This window comes from Oryctolagus cuniculus, chromosome 12 (assembly GCF_964237555.1).
Source record: "Oryctolagus cuniculus chromosome 12, mOryCun1.1, whole genome shotgun sequence".
Lineage (NCBI taxonomy): Eukaryota > Metazoa > Chordata > Mammalia > Lagomorpha > Leporidae > Oryctolagus > Oryctolagus cuniculus.
In genome coordinates, this window is record NC_091443.1 from 19,542,373 (window position 1) to 19,568,287 (window position 25,915).

The window sequence follows — 25,915 nt, forward strand, 5'->3', positions numbered from 1 at the left end:
ACTAGAACTGCCGCCCATATGGGATGCCAGCGCTTCAGGCCAGGGCGTTAACCTGCTGCGCCCCAGTGCCAGCCCCAGAATTTTTAGTATAGAACTTTTAACCCAGTTGTTCATATCATGTTGACATTTCAACTCTTGACCACATATTGAAATAAATTAATATAACATGATTATAATGTTTAGCAGATGTTTGTTAGTTTTTTAAAAAATTAACTTTTAAAAATGTAAAGCAGAATAGCAGTAATATAAAGAGTTCTGTAGTTTTTTTTTTTTCTGCCAGAGTAAATTATTTCAGGTTATTTTTGTGGAAGTTTATCATTTTTTTGTTTGTTACTTTTGTGAGTTTGAAAATATAGCAGATAGTTCACAATTTAGGTACTCAAATTGATGAATTTTTTTCAATGACTTGGGCATAAAAGTTAAATTAATACTTGAAAACCAATGATTATTCACATACTGGAAGAAAGTGATGTGTAAGAATTGGCTTTCAGTTACCTGGACCCTAACCACTTGGCACCCAGTTGTTTCTAGAAGAAGGCGGAATGATTTCTGTGAATGCAGAGTCCACACCCGTGCAAACCCAAATCAGTGTCTCTTAAAAATAGTTATTTAGTTATTTAGTTATTTGAAAGGCAGAGCTAGGGAGAGAGTGAGAGCGAGTGAGCAAGCGTCCATCTGCTGTTTCACATCTGATAAAGGATTAATATCCAGGGTATATAAGGAGCTCAAGAAAGTCAACAACAAAACAAGCAATCCAGTTAAGAATTGACCTAAAGATATAAACAGGCATTTTTCAAAGGATAAAATGTAGATGGCCAAACAGACACATGAAAAGATGCTCAGGGTCACAAGTCATCAGGACAATGCAAATAAAAGGCATGATGAGGATTCACTTTACCCCACTTAGAATGACTGTCATCTAAAAATCAAAGGTTAACAGATACTGGCAAGGATACGGGTGAAAAGTACCCTAATACTCTGTTGGTTGGAATGTATACTAGTACAACTGTTATGGAAGACAGTGTGGAGATTCTTCAGAAACCTGAAAGTAGATTTAAGGTATGACCCAGCCATTCCACTCCTGGGAATTAACCCAAAGGAAATGAAATCAGCATATCTGTACCCCCATGTTTATAGCAGTTCAACTCAGAATAGCTGAGATACAGCATCAACCCAGATATCTACCAACTGATGACTGGATAAAGAAAATGTGGTCTATAAACACGATGGACTACTACTCAGACATAAAAATGAATTAAATCCTGTCTTTTGCAACAAAATGGATGCAACTGGAAATGATAATGCTTAGGAAATAAGCCAATCCACAAAAGACAAATATGTTTTCCCTGATTTGTGGTAACTAATATACAGAGTACAAAAAAAGTAATGTTTCTAAGCAAAATTGACATTTTGAGATTTGATTATTGTTTGTAGCCCTTGTCTATACATATCCTTTTTCTACTTACAACTTGTTGAATTCCGTGTTTAGTGGAGGATTAAGCTTGTGATTGTAAACAAAATTGAAATTATGTCATTTAAAAATTTGAAAAAAGGGAGGAATGGAGAGGGTAGGCTGAGATGTATCATGCTCTTTTTTTTTTTTTTTTAAGATTTATTTATTTTTTTGAAAGTGAAAGTTACACACAGAAGGAGAAAGTCCAAGTTACACACAGAGAAGGAGAAGCAGAGAGAGGTGTTCCATCTGCTGGTTCACTCCCCAGTCGGCTGCAGCGGCCGGAGCTGTGCCGATCCGAAGCTAGTAGCTTCTTCTTGTGGGAGACCTGGAAGAAACTACAACGCAGGCCCCACAAATCCGTCTCTTGTTTCCAAGTTTATTGTGTATTAAATAGTGATCAGAGAGAGGTTGTAATTAGAACTAAGAAGTAACATCTGAAAGGCAATAGCAGGAAAAGGATGAGAAAAACTAAAGAGCGATCATAAGAATTTCTTAAAAATGAGTTCATAGTAGCTGGAAGCTACATATGTATTCTAGGAGCAAGAAAGATTTTAACCTTCTAAAGCAATAAGTGTTCCAGGCTACCCTCACTCATTAAGAACAGCTAAATAATTGTTTGTAAGTACTGTTTAATACAGTAAAGAAATATGTAGTATGTTTAGATGATTAAATATGTTTTCAGATATTAAAACTTTAAAGTTTTATTTTTAAACAGGATAGTTTAATTATCTGGAATATTAATTTATTGGAGTAACTTACTGCCTGAGAAAAACAAATAAATTTTTTTTTGACAGGCAGAGTTAGACAGAGAGAGAGACAGAGAGAGAGAGGTCTTCCTTCCGTTGGTTCACCCCCAAAATGGTCACCATGGCCATCGTGCTGTGCCGATCTGAAGCCAGGAGCCAGGTGCTTCTCCTGGTCTCCCATGTGGGTGTAGGGCCCAAGCACTTGGGCCATCCTCCACTGCCCTCCCGGGCCACAGCAGAGAGCTGGACTGGAAGAGGAGCAACCAGGACAGAACCGGCGCCCCAGCCGGGACTAGAACCCAGAGTGCAGGCGCCGCAGGCAGAGGATTAGCCTAGTGAGCCACGGCCCCGGCCCCAAATTCGTTTTTGATTATTTAGTGAGAATTGTAAGACCCAAAGGTCCTTTAGAAGTTGTGACTCCAAAATCCACTAATTTTTCAAGTGAATGTCTTCTGTTTAGAGATCAATTCTTCCCTCATGAAGTAGTTATTGAATTAGGACTTAGGTCTCTTGGCTATTTATTCTTGTTTTGTTTCTGTTGTTCTTGTGTATTGAGTTTGATAGTACTTGAAGTAAAAAAATCTGTGTATGATAAAGTGTTCTTTTTTCATTTTTGTATCTGATGTTCTAGTATTCAGGATTTGAAAGAGAGAATTAGACAACGTACCAACTTACCACTGGGGCCAAGTATTGATACCCATGGGGAAACTTTCCTATCCCAAGAAGTGGTGGTTAATCTTTTACAAGAAACCAAACAAGCCTTTGAAAGATGTCATAGGGTAAGAATGATTGTAAATTTATTTTATTTGTATATACTTAGGTATTTTAAATTTTACCTTGTTTATACTAAAACAAAATTTACTGTCTGTTTAGGATCAGCTATTTTTTGATAACCAAAAGATAGGATTTTTGTTTTGGAGGATAGAATTATTTTTAAAATTAGGAATAAATTTTAACATAATTTAGATTAAAGTTGAGTAGATCAGATTTTTATTCTGTAAAGTATTTTTTTTTTTTTTTTTTTGACAGGGAGAGTGGACAGTGAGAGAGAGAGACAGAGAGAAAGGTCTTCCTTTGCCGTTGGTTCACCCTCCAATGGCCGCCGCGGCCGGCGCACCGCGCTGATCCGATGGCAGGAGCCAGGAGCCAGGTGCTTTTCCTGGTCTCCCATGGGGTGCAGGGCCCAAGCACCTGGGCCATCCTCCACTGCACTCCCTGGCCACAGCAGAGAGCTGGCCTGGAAGAGGGGCACCCGGGACAGAATCCGGCGTCCCAACCGGGACTAGAACCCGGTGTGCCGGCGCCGCTAGGTGGAGGATTAGCCTAGTGAGCCGCGGCGCCGGCCTATTCTGTAAAGTATTAAATGATGTGAAAGGGACAGTTAGAACTTTTTCATAGAAAATTGGAATATCAAGAAGAGAACATTTTAAGAAAATAGATAACAAAGGTAAAGAATGATAATTTGATTCCATTAAAATTTAATATTTCTCCAACAAACACATAAGTAAACAAAATAAGCAGTTAAGTCATAGTAACTAACAATACCAGCATGAGATTATTTGAAATAAGAGGAACTGTGTTCTGGGCACTATTATAAGCCCCTTAAGTATATATGTAAACTCATTTAATGGTTGTAACAGCCCTGTAAGCTTGTCATTCCATTTTGAAACATGTATACATAGACCCTAAGTAATGAAATTGAGAGTTGAGGCAGTATCAATCTTTTATTTTTGTAGCTATGTATAACCTATTTATATTGAGGAATAATAGATCAATATAAATTACACATGGAAATGTAAGTCAACAGAAAACAAATCAAAGAATACACATAGGCAATTTACAATAAAGAAAATATAAATCATCAAATGATATTCGATTTCATTTTTAGGGAAATGAAACTTAAAATAAGAGAGATACCATCTCATTTCATTTGGTTGGCATAAATTAAGAAGTCTCACAGTTCCAAATATTGGTAAGGAACTAGAGCAATGAAATTTTTCGGGTACTGTCAGCAGGCATGAAAACTGATGTAGTTACTTTGAGGAATAACTTGGCAGTTCCCTAGAGAAGTTCTGTGCAGGTGCTGTGATCAGTTTTGAGTTGACTTTTGTAAGTCATACAGTTTATGGATCAAAGTTCTTTTTTTTTTTTTTTTACAATTAGGTATCCACCTGGTTGTTTCACCATTGCTTATGCACAAAACTTCTTTTTCCTCCAAATTGGTTTTGAACCACAGTGGTAAATCAGTTGACCATTTCTATGTGGGTCTGTTTCTGGCTTTATTCTGTTGTTCTGTTTGTCTTTATGCTGGTACTGTGCTGTCTTAATTGCTTTATCATAAATCAGTCAGATAGTGTAAGTTCTCTCATGTATAAATCACATTTTATTTGCATATTAAGTCTGACAGTGGCTTGTCAGTTTCTTAAAAAAAAGCCTAGATTTTGATTGAGATTGCCTTGAATATACAGTTCTGTTTGGAGAAAACTGACATTTTTCTGCTGTTATAATATAGATCTTTCTAAAACTTACATAATTTATAGTTTCACTGAGTTAATATACAGAAATACTGTGCTTTTTTTAATATATGTTGATACTGGACCCTTGGAAAAACAAACCAAAAATTCATATGGAATCACAAAAGACCCAGAATAACCAAAGCAGTCCTGAGCAAAAAGAATCAAACTGGAAGCATCGCCTACCTGACTGCATACGACATACATAGCATACTACAAAGCTATAGGAATTAAAACAGCTTGGTACTGGCATAAAAACTGACACATAGATTAATGGAACAAGATAAAGAGCCCAGAAATTAATTCACAAAACATACTGCCAACTGATTTTTGACATTTGAGAGAGGATAATCTCAGAAATAAATGGTCCTAGAAAAACTAGATGTTATGTATGGAGAGAAATGAAATTAGATTCTGAAACCTACAACCTAAGCTTAATAGCTTTTCTTCTTTTTTTTTTAAGATTATTTATTTGAAAGAGTTACACAGAGAAGGAGAGGCAGAGAGAGAGAGTCTTCTATCCGCTGGTTCACTCCCCAGTTGGCCGCAACGGCTGGAGCTGAGCCAGTACGAAGCCAGGAGCCAAGAGCTTCCTCCGGTCTTTCTGCACGGGTGCAGGGGCCCAAGGACTTGGGCCATCTATTACTGCTTTTCCAGGCCATATCCCAGAGCTGGATCAGAAGTGGAGCAGCCAGGACTTGAACTGGTGCCCATATGGGATGCAGACGCTGCAGGCTATGGCTTTACCCACTATGCCACAGCGCTGACCCCTCAATAGCTTGTTTTGTAGGTTCCACTATCATAATTACATTATCGCTTTTCTTTTTTTTTTTTTTTTTTTTTTTTTTTTTTTTATTTTTTTTTTGACAGGCAGAGTGGACAGTGAGAGAGAGAGACAGAGAGAAAGGTCTTCCTTTGCCGTTGGTTCACCCTCCAATGGCCGCCGCGGCCGGCGCGCTGCGGCCGGCGCACCGCGCTGATCCGATGGCAGGAGCCAGGAGCCAGGTGCTTTTCCTGGTCTCCCATGGGGTGCAGGGCCCAAGCACCTGGGCCATCCTCCACTGCACTCCCTGGCCACAGCAGAGGGCTGGCCTGGAAGAGGGGCAACCGGGACAGAATCCGGCGCCCCGACCGGGACTAGAACCCGGTGTGCCGGCGCCGCTAGGCGGAGGATTAGCCTAGTGAGCCGCGGCGCCGGCAATATCGCTTTTCTTATAAATTCCACAGACACTATCACATTGTCTGCCCATGAAGACAAGTGACATTCCTTTCCTATATATGTGCCTTTTATTTTGTTTTCACTTTATGATTCTGTCCAGACTCCACACAATGTTGAATAGAAGGGATGAGAGTGAATACCTGGCATTATTCCTGATCTTTGGAGCAAAGCATTCAGTGTTTCACCATAAAGCATGATGCTAACTTCAGACTTTTCATAAATGATTTTTTCCCCAGATTGAGACAATTCTTTATTTCATTTGCTGTTTTTTAAATAAGGGTTAGATATTAGATTTTTTGCAATGCTTTCTTTTTATTCTCGTATTTTGGTGAATTATATCACTTCTTTCTCAAATGTTTGTTACACTGTTGGTCATCTATTTGCTGTTGTCCTGTTTATTGGATTAGGTTTACTAAACTTTTGTTGAGTTTTTTATTTCTGTGTTCATGAGGAATATTGGCATATATTTTCCTTTTTTTTTTAAGATTTATTTATTTATTTGAAAGAGTTACACAGAGAGAGAACGAGAGGCAGAGAGAGGGAGAGAGAGAGGTCTTCCATCTACTGGTTCACTCCCCACTTGGCCGCAATGTCAGGAGCTATGCCACTCTGAAGCCAGGAACCAGGAGCTTCTTCTAGGTCTTCCACGTGGGTGCAGGGGCCCAAGGATTTGGGCCATCTTTCACTGCTTTCCCAGGCCATAGCAGAGAGCTGGATTGGAAGTGGAGCAGCCAGGACTCGAACCAGTGCCCATATGGGATGCTGGCACTGCAGGCGGCGGCTTTACCCATTACACCAGAGCGCCGTCCCCTATTTTCCTTTACTATCATTATCTAGTTTTGCTATTTTGGTAATACTGGCCTCACAGGATGTGTTGGGAAGTATTTACACACACACATATATACCTTTCAGTCTTCTGGTGTAAACTTTTTATTTTTAATTTTCTTTATTTTTTGTGTGTGATTTTTTTTGTTTAAATGTTTCATGGAACTCAACGATGAAATCATTTGGGGCTATGATTTTCTTTGCAAAGTTTTTAAACAAACATTCAGTTTACTTAATAGATATAGAGAGATTCAGATTACTCACTTCCTTTTAAGTTAGCTTTGGTAGTTAAAGATTTGAATATTTCATGAAACTTGTACTGGAATAAAGTTATTCATGATACTCTATTTTCTTTTTAATATCTTTAGAATATGTATAGCTGTCACCTCTTTTATTCCTGATATCTATAATTTTTTTCCTGATTAATCTGTAGAGTTTATTGAATTACTGATTTTTCCCAAGGAGCCAACTTTTTGTTTCATTGTTGTTTTCCTGTTTTGTTTTTCATTGCCTTTTACTTTTTATTCTCTTTTTCCTCCTCTTTCTTTGGTTTCTTTGCCCTTGTTTCTTATTTTTAAATATGGAAGCTGAGGTCACTGATTAAAGACCTTTCTTTTCCCTAATATAGGAAATACAAGAAGTTAGTCTTAAATTTCCTTGTAGCTACTGTTTTAGCTTCTTCTCCCAAATTTTGATTTGCTGTATTTTCCTTCCATTCACTTAAAAATATTTTTTAATTTCTCTTTTGATTTATTTTGGCCAACAGGTGATTTCAAGGTTTCTAAATATTTAGAGATTTGTTAATTCTGTTTTCAGTTTGATTCATGGTGGTCTAAGGACATGTTTTGTATGATGTGAATCTTTTTAAATTTATTGAGACATTTTTTAGCCCAGATTATAGTCCATCTTGGTAAATGATTTGTGTATACTTACTGTATATCCTGATATTTTGTTATTGGACAGAGTATTCTGTTAAGTGTCAGAACCAGAAAATTGTGTTGATCAAGTCTGTCCTTACCAGTTGTCCATCTACCCCTTCTATTATGCATGGATGTTTAGTTGTAAACCAGAGGAGGGAACAGCAGTGAACAAAGTAAGGATTCAGAGTTAAACTAATAAGGGGTAGCAGATGGGGTTGTTAATAAGAAACCAGGAAGGAAATTGAATGGTATCAAATCAATAATTATAATCAGTGAGGATTTAAAGTGGGTTATGGAGTTTTTCATCAACTCCCAGCTTTATATATCAGATGATAAGCATTATCCTGAGAGTATGCATGAATGTACAAATAGGTTTGACAAAGGCTGAAATCAGCTTATGCATAATATAGAAAGCAGTTTTAAGAAAGCCAGAGTAATTTTCTAATTTTTGAAGAATTTATTTTTTCAGTGTAACTACTAATCATTCTTTTACTAAATAGTTTATCAGTAACAACAACAACATTGTGAGCTTTACTGTATGCCAAATAACTGTGTTAAAAACATTTCACATTAATTTTCATATTTTATTCTTACCTCAAGGCTAGAATATAAGTAGTCACTATTATTTCTACCTTACAAATGAAGAAATTGGGGACTGGTAGAATTAAATAGCATTTTAAAGATTAACTTAAGCAGGATATGATAAAGCTGAGATTTGAGCTTGTTGTATTTTCTAATGCTACTGTTACAGATTTCCCCAACTGCACTCCCCAGCAAGATAATCATTTGTGAGTTTTACTAGAAGAGCCCACATTTAGTCATTGACTTTCTAACCTCTTTGATTGTGACCCACAATAAGATACGTAGTTTATATGGTAGCCCAGTGCACACATGTTAACGTATGTGTATATTTGGGAGCTTCCATGTATGTTTTATGAAAGTGATCCACTAATGGATTGCAATCCATGTTTGAAAAATGTTGTTCTAAGTCGTGAGAGTTACAAACAAGTGTGGAGCATTATAATTGTTTGGGAGGGGATGTTGGGGGCAGTGACTTTTTCTGATACCTGAAATACTATGTCTTATATAAAATTGATTGGAAAAGAACAGTTGGCTGTTTTAAAATGTAAACTTGAGGAATGATATTTTTTGTTTTTTGTTTTTAAAGCTCTCTGATCCCTCTGATTTACCAAGGAATGCCTTTAGAATTTTTACCATTCTTGTGGAATTTTTATGTATTGAGCATATTGATTATGCTTTGGAAACAGGACTCGCCGGTTAGTATATTTGAATTATGCTTTGTGTTAAATTTCTTTGATCCTACTTGGTAGAGTATATGCATAATCTTGTTTTATATAACTTACCTATATTTACCAAATTCAATTCAGTGCAATGAATTTCAAGCTTCTGTAATACAAGAGTTTATCAGGTGTTAAAAGCTATTCAATGGCTTTGTTCTCTCATATTGCTTATATGTAGCAAAGTAGGATTAGAAGCTTCATAAGTCACTATAGTGTATGGCAGGATATATTACAAAGCTAAGTTATAAAATGTCAAGGAGCAGAAATAAAGAGAATAATTCTGATTGGGAAATTGCATAATAAGAGATTTAGAAAGGAAAATAGTCAAAGGGTTTGGAAAGGAATAGATTCATATTCAATTTTTTCTTTTATTTCTTTACTAATAACTTACTTGTTAGTAGTAGTGTATTAATGACCTCTTTCCTATGTTCTGATCACATGAATTCAGTTGCCCACTTAACCCCTCTACCTGTTAAGTGAATACCTCAAATTTAACATATCCAAGGTGAAACTCACCTTTTCCTTAAGCCTGTTCCTTTCCCATTTTTTCCACGTCATTAAAAGACATTACTATTTACTGGTTGCTCAAGCCTCAAACCCAGGGGTTGTCTTAATTCTTTCTTTTAATCAATGCTGAGAATCAGTGTATCTACACATACTGTAAATATATCTAAAGGCATAATTCAACTACTGTTCTATCCATTTCTGTGGATGCTGCCTAGTTTGAACCTCTTCTTTACTGTTCTTGTAACTGGTATCCCCATGGCCATTGTTGCTTTTCCAAGTTTCTGACTTCATGTAACAGCCAGTTTAATTATCATTTCCTTGTTGAAACCCTTCAGTGGCTTCTTGTTCTTAGAGGGAAAACATCATCAAACTCTTAGAAAAGCCTGGCTTTTGAACTGGTCTCTGATGTATTCATCCCCATCTCCTGTTATATTTTCCTTCACTGCTCCAATCATTCTGGCCTTTATCCTTTTTCTTTACTTAGGCTCTGCTTGGGTGTTTTCTCATGGCTGATTTTTCAACTTTCTGGTCTCAAGTAAGCTGTCACCTTTTCAGAGAGGCCTTTGCTGATACTCCTAGTTAAATTAATGCTCCTTTCTCATCCCAATTACTCATGATCTCATTGTACTTACCTCTGATATTTATATCTGCTAATGGCTGCCTTCACTGACCAGAATTCATAATCCTGTACCTATGGAGTTTACATACTTAATGAAAAAGATGGTTAAATAATTAGGAAGTACAGTGAAGACAAGTAAAACTGGGTAAGGGATAGACAATAGTAATGGGGAGGAAGGGTTGAAAATTCAAGGGCAGAGGCTTTTTTTTGAAAGGTTGGTGAGAGAAGGCCTCTCTGAAGAGAACATAGGAACCAGGGACCTGGACAATGTGAAAGGGTGAACGGAATATTTGGAGAAAAAGTGAGGTAGAGGCAGTATAGCATATTAAGTTTTTTTGGTTAGAAATCTTACCTGCTTTATTCACTATTGTACTCTAATATCTAGAAAGTCCAAAATTGATGCCCAGAAAATCTTATATTGACTATATGCAATGACATTCCATAAAGTTTCTAACAGGAACAAAATTTGGCCATAATTCGGTCATTTTGGCTTAACTGTGGTTTATTATTACATAATTTTCACATTATTGCTGTCATGGTGGACGTACGCTTTTTTAAAACTTACAGCAGAACCTTGACATCAAGTATTTCAACATTTGCTGTCAACAATGAGTTAATGTGGTAATTTGTATTGAGATAATAGTGTCATTAAGCTATACCTTTAAAAAGAGAATGAATACAAAAGAGACATGAATTTGAATCTGTGTGGTGTGAGAGATTTGTTATTAGCCAATATAGAGACCTAGCAATTTTAGTTTAATGGCAAAATTCTCAATTTGGAGAGATTTATTAGGAAATTTTCTTATAGGCTCATATTCATAAGTTTTCTTTATTTCTTTTTTTTTTTTTTTTTTTTTTTTACTTATTTGACAGGTAGAGTTAGACAGGTAGAGTTAGAGAGAAAGGTCTTCCTTCCGTTGGTTCACCCCCTAAATGGCCGCTACGGCTAGTGCTGCACCGATCCAAAGCCAGCAGTCGGGCTTCTTCCTGGTCTCCAATGCGGGTACAGGCGCCCAAGCACTTGGGCCATCCTCCACTGCCTTCCTGGGCCACAGCAGAGAGCTGGACTGGAAGAGGAGCAACCGGGACTAGAACCCAGTGCCCATGTGGGATGCCAGCGCTTCAGGCGGAGGATTAGCCAAGTGAGCCACGGCGCCAGCCCCCATAAGTATTTTCTATGAAGTAATTTAGTTAGTATTCAGTTTAAGCTATTATGAAGGCTTGGTACTTGGGGGAAAATTATGCATAAAAATAACTTTGGGTGATTTTATTATGATAGTTTAATTTTCCTTTTATGTTCACAGGAAAATATTGCTTCGTCACACAGCAGTTAACTTTTGTTCATGTTGTATATTTAAAACCACACTCTTTTTCTGTTGTTAAAATAGATTTTTTCAAAGTTGATTCTAATCTATATATGTCTTCCAATTTTAGGAATTCCTTCTTCAGATTCTAGGAATGCAAATCTGTATTTTTTGGATGTTGTGCAACAAGCCAATACTATTTTTCATCTTTTTGACAAGCAGTTTAATGATCACCTTATGCCACTAATAAGGTTAGTCAAAATATCTGATTTTCATTTATATTTTGGTGAATCTTACAATGTTCCACATATATTTTTAGAAGTTTTAAAAGTAATACATGTTCATAAAGACAACAAAAGGGATGAGATGTAAAATAAATAAAAGTTCTTTTCCTTCTTTCATTTCTGTTTTCTTTTCCTACTGTGTTATTAATTTTGGTGTATTTGGGCCGGCGCCGTGGTTCACTAGGCTAGTCCTCCGCCTTGCGGCACCGGCACACCGGGTTCTAGTCCCGGTCGGGGCACTAGATTCTGTCCCAGTTGCCCCGCTTCCAGGCCAGCTCTCTGCTGTGGCCCGGGAGTGCAGTGGAGGATGGCCCAAGTCCTTGGGCCCTGCACCCCATGGGAGACCAGGATAAGTACCTGGCTCCTGCCTTCGGATCAGCGCGGTGCGCCAGCCGCAGCGCACTGGCCGCGGCGGGCGGCCATTGGAGGGTGAACCAACGGCAAAAGGAAGACCTTTCTCTCTGTCTCTCTCTCTCACTGTCCACACTGCCTGTCAAAAAAAATTTTTTTTTTGGTGTATTTGAAAAGACTTCAGCTGTCGTAAACTAAAACTGAAATCTGAAATGAAAGAAGACTTTCAATTTAGTGAAACTCAGCAAATTTGATGTCCTTCAAAAGATTCAATAGGCACTGTTCACTAGGAATGACATAAAAACATTCAAAAATTTATTGGATTAATCAGATTTTGAAGAGTTGGTTTATTTTATATCTCGATAGCAATTTATGTGGGCTTTTAAAGCATACGAGAATTAAATAAGGTAGTGTATATATGAACATGCTTATGAACTTGTTTAACAGTATTGAAGAAGAAAAATAGCCATCTGAAAGATAAACTGGTAAACATTTTGGTGTAAGCACTGACATACCAGAACTAGTCCAGAAATAGTCTCAAAAATCACTTGTGATTCCTGAGTCTTACTTTGACAGGAAATTTTTTTGAAGAACTGTTAACACCACATTATAAAGAATCCCCATAATTATATCTTAGTTCTTTGGGGTTTTTTTTGACTTTTTGGTAGCATTCAGAATGCAATGTTAGGTTTCTGTTTTTGTTTTTGTTTTTGTTTTTATTTAGGAAAGCTGAATTCTGCTGGATTAACTCTTAGCCTCCAAATTTTAATTACTGTGATTTACCTAATCTATTAAGAGTATAGTGATACCCTTGACTTTTCTGGTATACCAAGTATTTATTTGTAGAGGAAAAACAAGTAATTCCAAAATTTTAAAATTTAACTGTTCATATCTTTAGATGTATCTTCAGACATCTGAATAATCTTTCTCTTTCTTCTTTTATAATGGATTAATTGTTCTTCATGTGATTATTAGGATGAGTTTGGCGTAATGAATATTCATTATTATAACTACTACACATGAGGTTCTTGGACTAGTGGATAAGCTAAATTAATGAGTGTGTGTATATATTTAAAATGTATGTGGTACACTTGTGTATGAGAAACTTTTAGAAGTTATAAGGCCATTGATGTGATTTTCTCCCCTTTCAATATATAATAGCTCTTCTCCTAAGTTATCTGAATGCCTTCAGAAGAAAAAAGAAATAATTGAACAAATGGAGATGAAATTGGATACTGGTATTGATAGGCAAGTTGCTGGTTTTTTTCTCTTGCAATTGTTTTTTAATTGTAAAAATACTATCTTAATAACATGGAAACAGTTTTAGAAAAAAAAACTCTTATCTTTTTTTCACCATTTTGCTATATGACATTTGGTTTTATCTTTGCATATTGCTTTTATCCTTACTACAATATTTTTGAGTTGCCAAGCTTTTTATTTCTGGAAGTCATTATGCTCAGGTTAACTTTTTTTTTTTCCAGGTTTATATTATTTATTTGAAAGGCATAGTTACAGAGTGAGAGCGAGAGCGAGAGAGAGGAGATACACAGAGATCTTCCATCCCCTGGTTTGCTCCCCAGGTAGCTGCAACAGCTGGGACTGGGCTACGCTGAATCCCGAAGCCAGGAGCTTCATACAGGTCTCCCACATCGGTGTAGAGGCCCAAGGACAGGGACAATCTTCCGCTGCTTTCCCAGGCTGATTAGGAGGGAGCTGGATCAGAAGTGGAGCAGCCAGACTTGGAACCAGTGTCCATATGGGATTCTGTTTTGCAGGCAGCAGCTTAACCTGTTGTGCTATAAGCCCTGCCCCTCAGATTGATTTCTTCTTTTTTTATAAAGATTTATTTATTTGAAAGGCAGAGTTACAGAGAGGCAGAGAGAGGTCTTCCATCCACTAGTTTATTCCCTAGATGGCCATAGCAGCCAGAGCTGGGCAGATCCGAAGCCAGGAGCCAGGAGCTTCTTCCAGGTCTCCCACGTGGATGCAGGGGCCCAAGGCCTTGGACTGTCCTCTGCTGCTTTTCCAGGTGCATTAGCACAGAGCTGGATTGGAAGTGGAGCAGCGGGGACTTGAACTGGTGCCCATATGGGATGCCAGCAGTGCCAGTGACAGCTTTACCCGCTACACCACGGGGCCAGCCCCTCAGATTAACTTTTTTATTTTTTTTCAAAGATTTATTTATTTATTTGAAAGAGTTACACAGAGAGGAGAGGCAGAGAGAGAGAGAGAGGTTTTCTATCTGCTGGTTCACTCTCTACTTGGCTGCAATGGCCGGAGCTGTGCTGATCCGAAGCCAGGAGCCAGGAGCTTCTTCTGGGTTTCCCACCCAGGTGCAGGGGCCCAAGCACTTGGGCCATCAACCACTGCTTTCCTAGGTCATAGCAGAGAGCTGGATTGGAAGTGGAGCAGTCGGACTTGAACCGGCACCCGTATGGAATGCTGGCACTGCAGGCGGTGGCTTAACCTGCTATGCCACAGCGCCGGCCCCCAGATTAACTTTTTTTTTTTTTTTTTTTTTTTTTACAGGCAGAGTGGACAGTGAGAGAGAGACAGAGAGAAAGGTCTTCCTTTTGCCGTTTTTTTGGTTCACCCTCCAATGGCCGCTGTGGCCGGCACGCTGCAGCCGGTGCACTGTGCTGATCCAAAGACAGGAGTCAGGTGCTTCTCCTGGTCTCCCATGGGGTGCAGGGCCCAAGGACTTGGGCCATCCTCCACTGCACTCCCGGGCCACAGCAGAGAGCTGGCCTTGAAGAGGGGCAACCGGAACAGAATCCGGTGCCCCGACTGGGACTAGAACCTGGTGTGCCGGTGCCACAAGGCAGAGGATTAACCTAGTGAGCTGCGGCACCAGCCCCCCAGATTAACTTTTAAACCAGATTCAGTTAAAAGCGTTTTTGGTTGTAAGCCTCCCTTTTCTACACCACACAGTTACAAAATGTAAACTTTTTTTTTATATATGTATTACATGAAGGATTATATTTTCATTGAGAATTTGCAAAATTATGTTTGAAATATTCTAAATGAATGTATTAACACTCTAAAAGTAACTTCTGGTTGCAAGAAAACTTTTGTAATGTTAATTGCTATTAATTACCTGTTTATGGTGTAGTCTTTAGAGTAGTGGCAACTCATCCCCCAACTGGTTTTTGCACTAAGCCATAGAACTACTAGTATATAATAATAAGTGGACAAAAAATAAAATAGAAGAGTAAAATTGGGAAAAATAAGATGTTATAAAATTAATTAGTCAAGCTAGTTTACTGAAGAATAAGCTAAAAACAGTCCTAAAAACTGGTTACACTCTTTTTAAATTCAACTTTATTGAGTTATAATAGACCATAAAAATTATAGATCTTTAAGGTATACAACATGTTTTGATATAAGTATAGATTTTGAAATGATTGCCACAATAAAGCTGATTTATATTTTCATCACCTCACATAATTACCATCTTTTTTTTCTTAAGATGAGAATACAAAAAGTTCTAAGCAAATTTCAAGTGTACAGTACAGTATTATTAACTATAGTCACCATACTTTAGATCTCTGAAACTTACTATTCCTGTATAGCTGAAATTATCTTTGATCAACATCTGTTTTCTTTTCCCCAGCCCTTGGCCCCCACCATTCTGCTCTGTACCTCTGAGTTCTACTCTTTTAGATTCCACATATAAGTGAGATCATGTAATATTTGTCTGTGTCTGGTTTATTCCACTTAGCATAGTGTTCCTCCAGTTTTATCCATGTTAACATAGTGGAAAGATTTCCTTTTTTTTTTTTTTTTTTGACAAGCAGAGTTAGAGAGAGAGAGAAAGGTCTTCCTTCCATTGGTTCACCCCCCAAATAGCTGCTATGGCCGGTGCTGCGCTGATCCGAAGCCAGGAGCCAGGTGCTTCTTCCTGGTCTCCCCTGTGGTTGCAGGGGCCCAGGCACTTGGGCCATCCTCCACTGTCTTCCCGGGCCACAGCAGAGAGCTGGACTGGAAGAGGAGCAACCGGGACTAGAACCCAGGGTACCAGTGCTACAGGCGGAAGATTAGCCTAGTGAGCCGTGGCACCGGCCTCTTTTCTTTTCTTTTCTTTTCTTTTTTGTTTTTGAAAGATTTATTTAAGAGACAAAGTTAAGAGGGAGAGAGGTAGAGAGAGAATAAGGTCTTCCATCCTCTGGTTCACTCACCAATTGGCCTCAGTGTCCAGAGCTGCACCAATCCAAAGCCAGAAGCCAGGAACTTCCTCATAGTCTCCCATGTGGGTGCAGGGGCCCAAGCATTTGGGTCATCAACCACTGTTGTCCGTGGCCATTAGCAGGGAGCTGGATAGGAAAAGGAGCAGCTGGGACATGAAACAGAGCCCACATGGGATGCCTGTGCCACAGACGGAGGCTTAAACTCCTATGCCACAGCACCAGCCCTTGTTTCTGAATCTTGACTGTATATAATGATGTAGTGAACATGAAAGTGCATATACCTCTTTGAGATGTTTATTTCATTTTCTTTGGATATATACACAGAAGTATTGCTGGATTGTATAGTAGTTCTACTTTCAATTTTTAGAACCCCCATACTGTTTTCCATAATGGCTTTAACTAGTTAAGAGTCTCATCAGTGATGAAAAATTCTCACCAACAGTGTGCTAATACTCCCTTTGCTCCACACCCTCACCAGCACTTTTTTCTTTTCTTTTCTTTTTTTTTTTTTTTTTGATAATAGCTGTCCTTATAGGTATGAGGTGATAACCTCTTTGTGTTTTTGATTGGTATTTCCCTGATGACTAGTGATACTGAGCACCTTTTCATATACCTGTTGGCCGTTTGTATGTCTTTGGAGAAATGTCTGTTCAGAGGCTTTGCACTTTTTATAAGCAGGGTTATTTGTTCTTTTGCTATTGCATTATATATTTCGGATATTAATTCTTTATGTGATGTCTAGTTTGTAAATATTTTCTTTCATTTTGTATGTTGTTCACTCTGTGTTGGTTTTTTTCTTTGTCATGCAGAAACTCTTTAGTTTAATGCAGTCTCAGTTAACCTGTTTTTGCTCTTGTTGCCTGTGGTTTTGGGATCATATCCAAAAAACATTGCCAACATCAGTGTCAAGAAACTTTGCCCCTGTGTTTCCTTCTAGTAGCTTCATGGTTTAAAGTCTTTTGTTGAGGCTGTAATCCATTTTGAGTTTTTTATATACATGCAAGGTAAGGGATCTGATTTCATTATTTGCAGTGTGGATATCTGATTTTCTTAAGACCGTAATTGAAAAGGCTATCCTTTCCCCATTTTGTATTTTTTTATTTTTTTAAAGATTTATTTTTTTGAAAGGCAGAGATACAGAGTGAAAAGGAGAGAGAGAGCAAGAGAGATCTTCCATCCGTTGGTTCACTCCCGAAATAGCCACAGCAGCCAGGGTTGGGCCAGGCTGAAGATAGGAGCCAGGAACCTGCTCCAGGTCTCTTATGTGGGTGCAGGATCCCAAGAACTTGGGCCGTCTTCTGCTGCTTTCCCAGGCACATTAACAGGGAGCTGGATCAGAAGTGGAGCAGCTGGGACTTGAACCGGTGGCCATATGGCATGCCAGTACTGCAGGCAGAAACTTAACCTTCTATGCCACAGCACTGCTCCTCCATTGTGTGTTCTTGACACCCTTGGACGATCAGTCAGCTGTAAATGCATGCATTTATTTCTGTGCTTTTTATTTTGTTCCAATGGTCTGTATACCTCTTTTATGCTAGTACCGTGCTGTTTTATGTATTATAGCTTTATAATATATTTTGAAATCAGGAATGTTATGTTTCCGCTTTTGTTACACTTGCCCAAGATTGCTTGGCTATGCAGGATCTTTTGTGGTTTTGTGTGAACTTTAAGATTGTCTTTTCGTATCTGAGAAACATGTTGCTGGAATTTGCACTGGAATATGTTGAATCTGTAGATTACTTTGTGTATTGTGGACATTTTAACAATACATTTCTTCCAGTCCTTGAACACACTATTAGTGCTACTTCAAATCCATGTCCCATTTCTCAAGTGGATCTTTAGTACCACTTATTGTATCCTTAGACGTGATTCATGTTCCTTCCGCCTGCTCCTCCAAATCTTGTCAGTTCTGTAGCTCTTAATCTTCTCACCTCTTTGTAGTTTTGCCTTTGAGGATCCTTAGTTGTTAAGGAAATAAATTAGTGACAGATTTCTAAGATCTTTACGATTTCCTTAAAGTATTAAGCAAGGAATCTTGGCCTTTTGTTTTGAGAAAGAGTAGTAAAACCAAGATTTTTTTTTATGTAAGCACCTTGAATTACTTTTTTCTAAAATCTAAAGTTTATAGCAAAATATTTTATGGTGATTTGGAATTAAATAATTCTAATGTAGTATAAATGACATAAATAAAAGTAAGTATCAAATAAGTGGTTCAAATGTGTTGTGTTCTCAATTCTCTAGGACATTAAATTGTATGATTGGACAGATGAAGCATATCTTGGCTGCAGAACAAAAGAAAACAGATTTTAAGCCAGAGGATGAAAACAATGTTTTGATTCAGTATACTAATGTGAGTGAAACAATACTATTTGTTAATAGAGTATCATACTTTGTTAGCATTTTCATTGGTATATCTTTAAAGTTTTCTTTTTTTGTGCTTAGAGATTAAGAAACAAAAATATTTTCTCCTTAGCTAAGCTGATGTACATTTCTGTATAATAAGTTTAGAAAAACTTTTACAGGCCTGTGTAAAAGTCTGTGCTTATGTAAGAAAACAAGTAGAAAAGATAAAAAATTCCATGGATGGAAAGAATGTGGACACAGTTTTGATGGAACTTGGAGTACGTTTTCATCGACTTATTTATGAACATCTTCAACAATATTCCTACAGTTGTATGGGTGGCATGTTAGCAATTTGTGATGTAGCTGAATATAGAAAGTGTGCCAAAGACTTCAAGGTATGTGTACCCAAAAATCAAACTTACAAATAGGCTCAGAAACATAAGTCAGACTGTTAATGATCTCTACTGATTTATAGTGATTAGTGAAAAGTTTATAACTTTTGTTGATATTATAATATGAATCTAACACACCGAACTTGAATAAATGTTCCATTTATTTTCAATATTTAGCACACTTTTGCTTTGTGCTTGATTTTAGGCAAGGTCATATTACATAATGACCTGTGGACACTGTGGCTACTGCTGTGTATGTCACACACAGGAAAATGTTTTTTGTGTGTGTCTGAAATAATTTTTCCCTGAAATTTGAATTTTTTAAGAAAAATAATATATTAATAATAACTGCTTCTAGTCCACCAAAATATAAGTATCTGTTACTATTGAAGAAAATTAACAGTGAAACTATTCAAGAGAATATATTTTAAGTAACTACTGAAATCTGAATTTTAACACTTTAGGAGCTTAAAAAATACTAATATAGCTAACTTTCCCTTCTGCAGTAAGTTCTGGTTGACAGTATGTAAATGAGAAGAATTTACAAATGAATTATCACATGGCAAATGATATTGTTTCATTGTTAATTTTTTCCTTTTCTCAATTCAGATTCCAATGGTATTACATCTTTTTGATACTCTGCATGCACTTTGCAATCTTCTGGTAGTTGCCCCAGATAATTTAAAGCAAGTCTGCTCAGGAGAACAGCTTGCTAACCTGGACAAGAACATACTTCACTCCTTTGTACAACTTCGTGCTGACTATAGATCTGCCCGCCTAGCTCGACACTTCAGCTGAAGTTGAGTTGACCAAGGGAATGTGTTGTACTTCGGCAGACCTCGGTTGACAGAAAGCACAGGCGATTGCTTATGACACAGCCAACATTTTATGGAAAAATGACTGTTTGGAAGTAAACATCAGCCATACTTACTGTTGAGGTTTTATTTGAAATTTGGATACCACTAGATATATTTTGCTTTTTTTCTCCTAAGTTGAATTTTTAATACCATTTTTGAATTTATAAATTTCAAAATCTGCAAAAGTTCATGTCACTGTTTTTGTCCTGGAAAGTGGTATCAGAAGGCAAGTGAAATGTTACCAGTGTTCCAGTTATTGTTCTTTGACATGTTCCATTGGGAAATTTTACCATCCCATTTTTGCTTTGGTAACAGGTGAAATACAGCAAAACTGCATTAATTATTCATAAGTTTTTAATGACCAACACTGGTAATTGTTTAACAGATTATTCTAGATTTTTCAGAAGAATTTTTTGCCTTTGTCAAAAGGTTAACATTTAGATAATAATTTATGTAGTTGGATTTTTTCTGATGTGCAACAATAATATATTCCCAGAAAAATGTTATAAACTAAAGTGATGAAATGTTTTATGTAGACATTAGGAGTGGATCAGAATTCATCTCCTTTCTGAGTAAAACTTAAAAGTTTACTATTTCTTATTTGGTAAATAGATTTTAAGCCAATTCTAGCAAGGAGTTAATAAAATTACCTTATTTTACATTTCCACTTAAGACTTTAACTAAAAGTCCATATTTATTCATTATTTTAATATTATAAGGGAGGTAAAAAAAACTGAGGTATAGCATAAACAGTGCATTTGAGAAGTATTGACAATATTTCACAACAATGTAGTTCTATTAAGATTTCAATTTTACTGCTAACCTTGAATAAGATGGGATGTCTAAACATGCAGTAGTCTTCTGTTTTAAGAATTGGCATTTGGTAGGTAAGATTATATACTCTAAATGTGGAGACAGCTTTTTCATATTTACAGGTTCTGTCATTGTCCTTTTTCAAGGCATTTCTGAAGTTGTTCCTAGTTGGATATAGTTAATTGAATTGGCTTCCTATGGTGACATAATAAATCGCTTATGAAATCTTAAACATCAGTTGAAAATTTAGAAAGGCCATTCTATCAACCCTATAAACTTCTGCAAAAATGCATTTTAAATTATATGTAGTTTTTCAGTTTCCTTTGTGTTGTTCATAGTCCTAGGCCTAGGAACAGATAAACTTTAATACTTAATTCATTCTTGGCATTTTTTCTTTAATGGAGGCTTTTTTGGCCTAATTTTGGAAAACTTTTTCTTTTGAGAGCCTGATTCTGAATGGTCATCTTCTACCGAACCTTCCATGTCCAGAGCTAACTAACTGCTGTTCAAGTTACCATCGACTTCATTTTCTATTTAGCCCAGTGTTATCAAAGTCAGCATAGAAAATGAAGTATGCCAACTTTTGTCAAAACATGTTAGGGCATTGTGGCAGCATTAGGAAGCTGTCTGGATTTGTATTCCTCAGCCAAGGGAGAGCCAGAACACGTTTTGGATACTGGAGAAAATCATATGCCTGTACTGTTGCCATTTTAGAAAGCTCTGATGTGAATTCAAATTATACCTCTGTTACTTAAAGCCAACAGTTTTAAGGCAGTAGTTTTAGAGGCCATTTGAACTCTTTGTACAGACAATTTGTAAAAAAAAAAAAAAAACAACAGAAACAAAGACAAAAAAAAACCTCAAATAAAATACAAGAGAACATTTTAAGACTTCCGAATCAGAGATATGTTTCAAATTATTTTGTTTGGACTAATTTTTTAAATGTAAAGCATATACTTGTTGCTAGATATTTTGTTAATTATTGTTTCCATGCTTGAGTTCTGTGCAATATTTTCCATTACGTCCTTTGACCAGGATAGTGACAAAACTCGTAAGTGAATATTTAACTTAGAAGTGTTAACATTAATGCTCAATAAATAAATTCCCTGCAGTTGTTTTTTTTTATTTCACTACATTTTTACATTTTAAGGACATCCATACTGAATTTTATAAATGATTTTTTATTTAAAATTTTAAGATATTTCTTATTTTTCATAGATTTTCTCACTTTCCTTTTTAGTAGAAAAATGCTGCTCTATACTTGTATAACCAAGACTAGAAATTCAACCTGAACAGATGGTCTTTCTGTAAGAAAAAAAAAGTGTGGATGAACAATATGCATTTTTGTGTTGTCATTTTTAAAGTGCTGTCATTTTTATAGCCATCACAAAACTTTCTCCAAAATTTATGGCTCAAAAGAGATGGTCAATATATCTTTTATATGCACATAGTAAAATTTTAGGTAGAGATAGTGGAGAATGGTAGTTTTAACCAACATTCAAATAAGGGGAATCTTTGCAGTATTCTAAATATTTAGGTAATGTATGTTGAAGATATGCTCGGAAATACCGCAGATTGTTTTTCTAAAACTCAGGTTATATGAAATACGGAATCTGGTTTAAGAAGGAAGTCTGGCTTCCATGAATTATGATATTGAAAATGATAGTCAGCCAGAGTAGTTAAAGAGTCCTAATGAAAAGTTGTTCAAGAACAGCTGGTTCTTTAGATGACCATCTGATCACCATCAGATAATTCTTGGTCTCATTTTGAAGATACCATGGTTGCAAGTCTTTAGGCTCTTCCTTGTTTTAAGAAGAGCTTCCAAAGTAAGTTAGTTTAAAGTTGGTTAAGTTAAAATTAATTTAAAGAGGATTGATTCATGTTCTATTTTACATAATTTTCTTTCCCTTTTCAAAATATTTCACTTTCGAAGACTGGCCTTCTGATTCACAGTGAAGTAACCGAGTTCTCAGCCAGTAGATTAGTACCAAATGGAAAGTTTACTGCTTCCCTGAGGTTCACTGCCATGTGGTTAAATTTGTATAAGAATCCAGATGAAGAGGTGTTGGTTCTTGAAATGTCACGAAACCCCGTGAGGTGGCCATGTTTATATGCTAGTGGCTGAGGTTCACTCAGTGCGTAATTTGTGGGTCACTATACAAGCTCACCTCAGGGAGATTACCACTATTTTAAGGCAGAAATTTCCTGCATATTATCCAAAAACTGCCCACTGATTCTCTCAGAAGTAGGAGATGTTTTCCAGAAGCATACTGAATTCTCCTGATTGCTGATAGGGAATTTGACACACCAAACATTTTGTGCTTTCCTCCAGTTTGTGTACTACATCTCTCTGCTCAAGATCTGTTCTGTAATGCATTATGAACTTTGGGAGAAAACACCAGTTCATATTGTTAGACTAAATAATTCTATCTGAAGTAAAAACAGTCATCAATTTAAACATTTTATTGCATAATAAAGATAATGATAGCTGTACTTATTGACTTAAATCCCATACACTATAGTAAGTTCTTTGCGTGTATTATCTTACTTGATTCTAAGCCAACACTAGGATTTGGAAAATATTATTTCCGTTTGACACATGGAAAACATAAGGCACAAAAAGGTAAATAGACCTGTCATGGTCTACAGCTAGTAACGTGCTCAGTTTGAAACCTGTGTCTTCTATGCTCTAAACATTGTTCTGCTAATGTAACATGCAAGTAGGTCTTGAGTTTGATGGGCTCATTTGTTTTGCTTAATCTAACTTTCTTTTCATCCAGTGTTTGGTTCTCATTGTAGTGTTTAGATAATGCAACTGGTATACAGGGTCAATATCTAATTTACTCATCTTTTTTTTTTTAATGTGTTCAGTGGTTTTAAATTTGGTTTTTTAAATTGGGTGAATGGCTGTGAAATTTCAGTTGAGTATTGTTTGTATCTAGTAGAATTCTTTTCATTACAAAGTTCTCAGTATTATTTTATAAAATCATATTACTACTTCTGCTTGCTAATTTTCACAATAGCCAGAGTCCGGGTGTTTAGTACCATATTTTATAATATGGAAATGAGGAAATAAGTATTTGTGTGTTTAAAAACAGATGATTTTAAATGTCACTAGCTTACCAATTCTGTAAACTGCTTAGTGAATTGATATTTTTAAGTGACTAGTGCTAGAGTGAAAATGAAGGGCAAAATATATTTAGTGTATTAGCAGTAGGTATTTCCATGTAATCAAAATTGCATGTTATGTCAGTTACCTTTTATTTCAACTGCTGATCAATCATTCCTCTTTCCAAACTTAGAGGGGAAACAACTCTTCAAGTGTATCTGGGAAAGAAAACTGAAACATTAGAGAATAAGAATTTTAATGGGTGACCTGGAACAGCAAGATTGATAACCCTAGGCTTGACAAAATTCATATTTTTATAGGCCCTGTCTTTTATCAATATTATTTGGTAGGTACCATTGAACTTCAGTTGTTGGGGTTAAATATCTACTTGGGGGGGTGGTAAGGGAGGAAGACAAGTAATTAAACACACTTGCTCATTTTCTAAGTGGTTTAGAAGGTTGCAGTCTGCCTCACCTACAAAGTCAATTTAAATAGGAAAATATCACATCATACTCCAAATTGCAAATAACCTCAGAGGAAAGTCATTTATTCAGAAGGCATAGATTTGCCCTAGGCAGCAGTGATGCATTACAAATATATAATTATTTGCACTAATATTTGAGCAGGTGGAATGGATTAGAACACAGTCAACATTATGCTGCTGATAACATGTATTTTTCTATATTAATATGTACTGTGCAACATGTATTACAATTGTCAATAATTCATTTTAGCCAAGATACTAATATTTATATTACTGTGTTTAAGAGACAGTATCCAACTGAGCTACTTTTAATTTAAAAGTGTGAAACTGGAATTAAGTTTACTTTCAAAAACCACTTAAATTATAATCAGGGAAAGGTCACTAAAACATGAAATTATCAGTGCCTCGTGACTTAACAGGAAAAAATATGGAAGGTTAAGAATGGGAGTAGAAATCGAGTGAGGAAGTTAAGTTTCATTTATAGCTCAGTTAAGTGATTCTCTTTGTTTTCATCATTTGCAATGTTAAAAAGGCAAAAACGTTTTGTCCCTTCCAGTGTGTCTTTTTACTAATAAACTAAGTGAAGACTGGATCGAAACAAATCAAAGGAATTAATCTCCACTGGTGGATTTTCAAATTCTGAGAGGTGGGAAGCCTTCCTTATACCCTGTAATCTTAAATAGGCAGGTGCCTTTGAATGAGGCTATTGCTCTTTGCCTGCCTATCATTTGAATCTTTATACTCTGAGTAACTTTGATTCCTTTGAACTCTGGCCATGACTTTTGTTAACGGCTGTTTTATCAAACCTGCACCTTTTTTGCTGTATAGAGTATTATTCAAATAGAATTTGGACAATACCGGCCTAATAAAACTGTGAAACTACCTCTAAGTATGTTATTTGCAAATACTGTGTGCTATTTAGAGGATATCATGAGGGATTTACATGAAATTATGAAAATACTGTATAAGGAATAATACGCTTAGTACCTCTGTTAGGATTCAGCAGAATGTATTTTCAGTTTTTGCCACAAGAGGGAGTTCTTTTAGAGTAATACTTTCATTTGTTTGATTTCAGAAATAGAACTCCTGTAACTTCTTTGTACTGACTGTCACCTGTGAACATGTCATTATCCTGATAAAGTGTGTGTGTGCATGTGTGTGTTTAAGTAAGATTCTGAAAGCCATGCTTGGGAAAAATTTCTGGGGGCACTTAATGACAAAACCAGAGCCAAATTTGAAGAGCATGTGTGTGAGCAGTGGACACAAGAATTTGAAAAAAAATCACTGTAATTCACATTTTTAGAATTATATGTTACTTTGAATTCCTTTATCAACTCTTCAAGAACAAAAATCTGTTGGCTTGTTTTCTGCATTCTGGTTTTTAGAGAAAAAAATTTAAATAATCTGAAACTTACAGAAGGGTTATAAATAGTGTACAAATAAAAATTTTCATCCTCAAAAGTAAGTTGCTGTCATGCTGCTGCATTACACTCTAGTACTTTTATATTTCTAAAAAGAAAATTCTTTGGTATAACTGCAAAATAATCATAAAAATTAGGAAGTTAAGGATGATACATTGCTACACCTATTTCTCAGATCCCATTCAAGTTTGACAAATTGCCCTATTAATGTAAAAATCCAGTTCAAAATTATGTGTTGATTTAGGTTGTAGCATCTCTAGTCTT

At 36.5% G+C, this 25,915-nt stretch overlaps 1 protein-coding gene across 2 annotated transcripts in view; it reads left to right on the plus strand.

Annotated features, from left to right (window-relative positions):
• The window catches only part of EXOC5 (exocyst complex component 5), a 57,128-nt gene extending 31,437 nt beyond the window's left edge, over positions 1–25,691 (plus strand). For both annotated transcript variants that reach the window (XM_051822216.2, XM_051822217.2), the window contains 7 exons: positions 2,834–2,981; positions 8,848–8,956; positions 11,541–11,661; positions 13,207–13,293; positions 18,474–18,582; positions 18,755–18,970; positions 19,577–25,691. In XM_051822216.2, the coding sequence (XP_051678176.1) occupies positions 2,834–2,981; positions 8,848–8,956; positions 11,541–11,661; positions 13,207–13,293; positions 18,474–18,582; positions 18,755–18,970; positions 19,577–19,765 (979 nt within the window). In that variant the 3' untranslated portion in view covers positions 19,766–25,691. The remainder of the gene's footprint in view (positions 1–2,833; positions 2,982–8,847; positions 8,957–11,540; positions 11,662–13,206; positions 13,294–18,473; positions 18,583–18,754; positions 18,971–19,576) is intronic.
• The last annotated feature ends 224 nt before the right edge of the window (positions 25,692–25,915 follow it).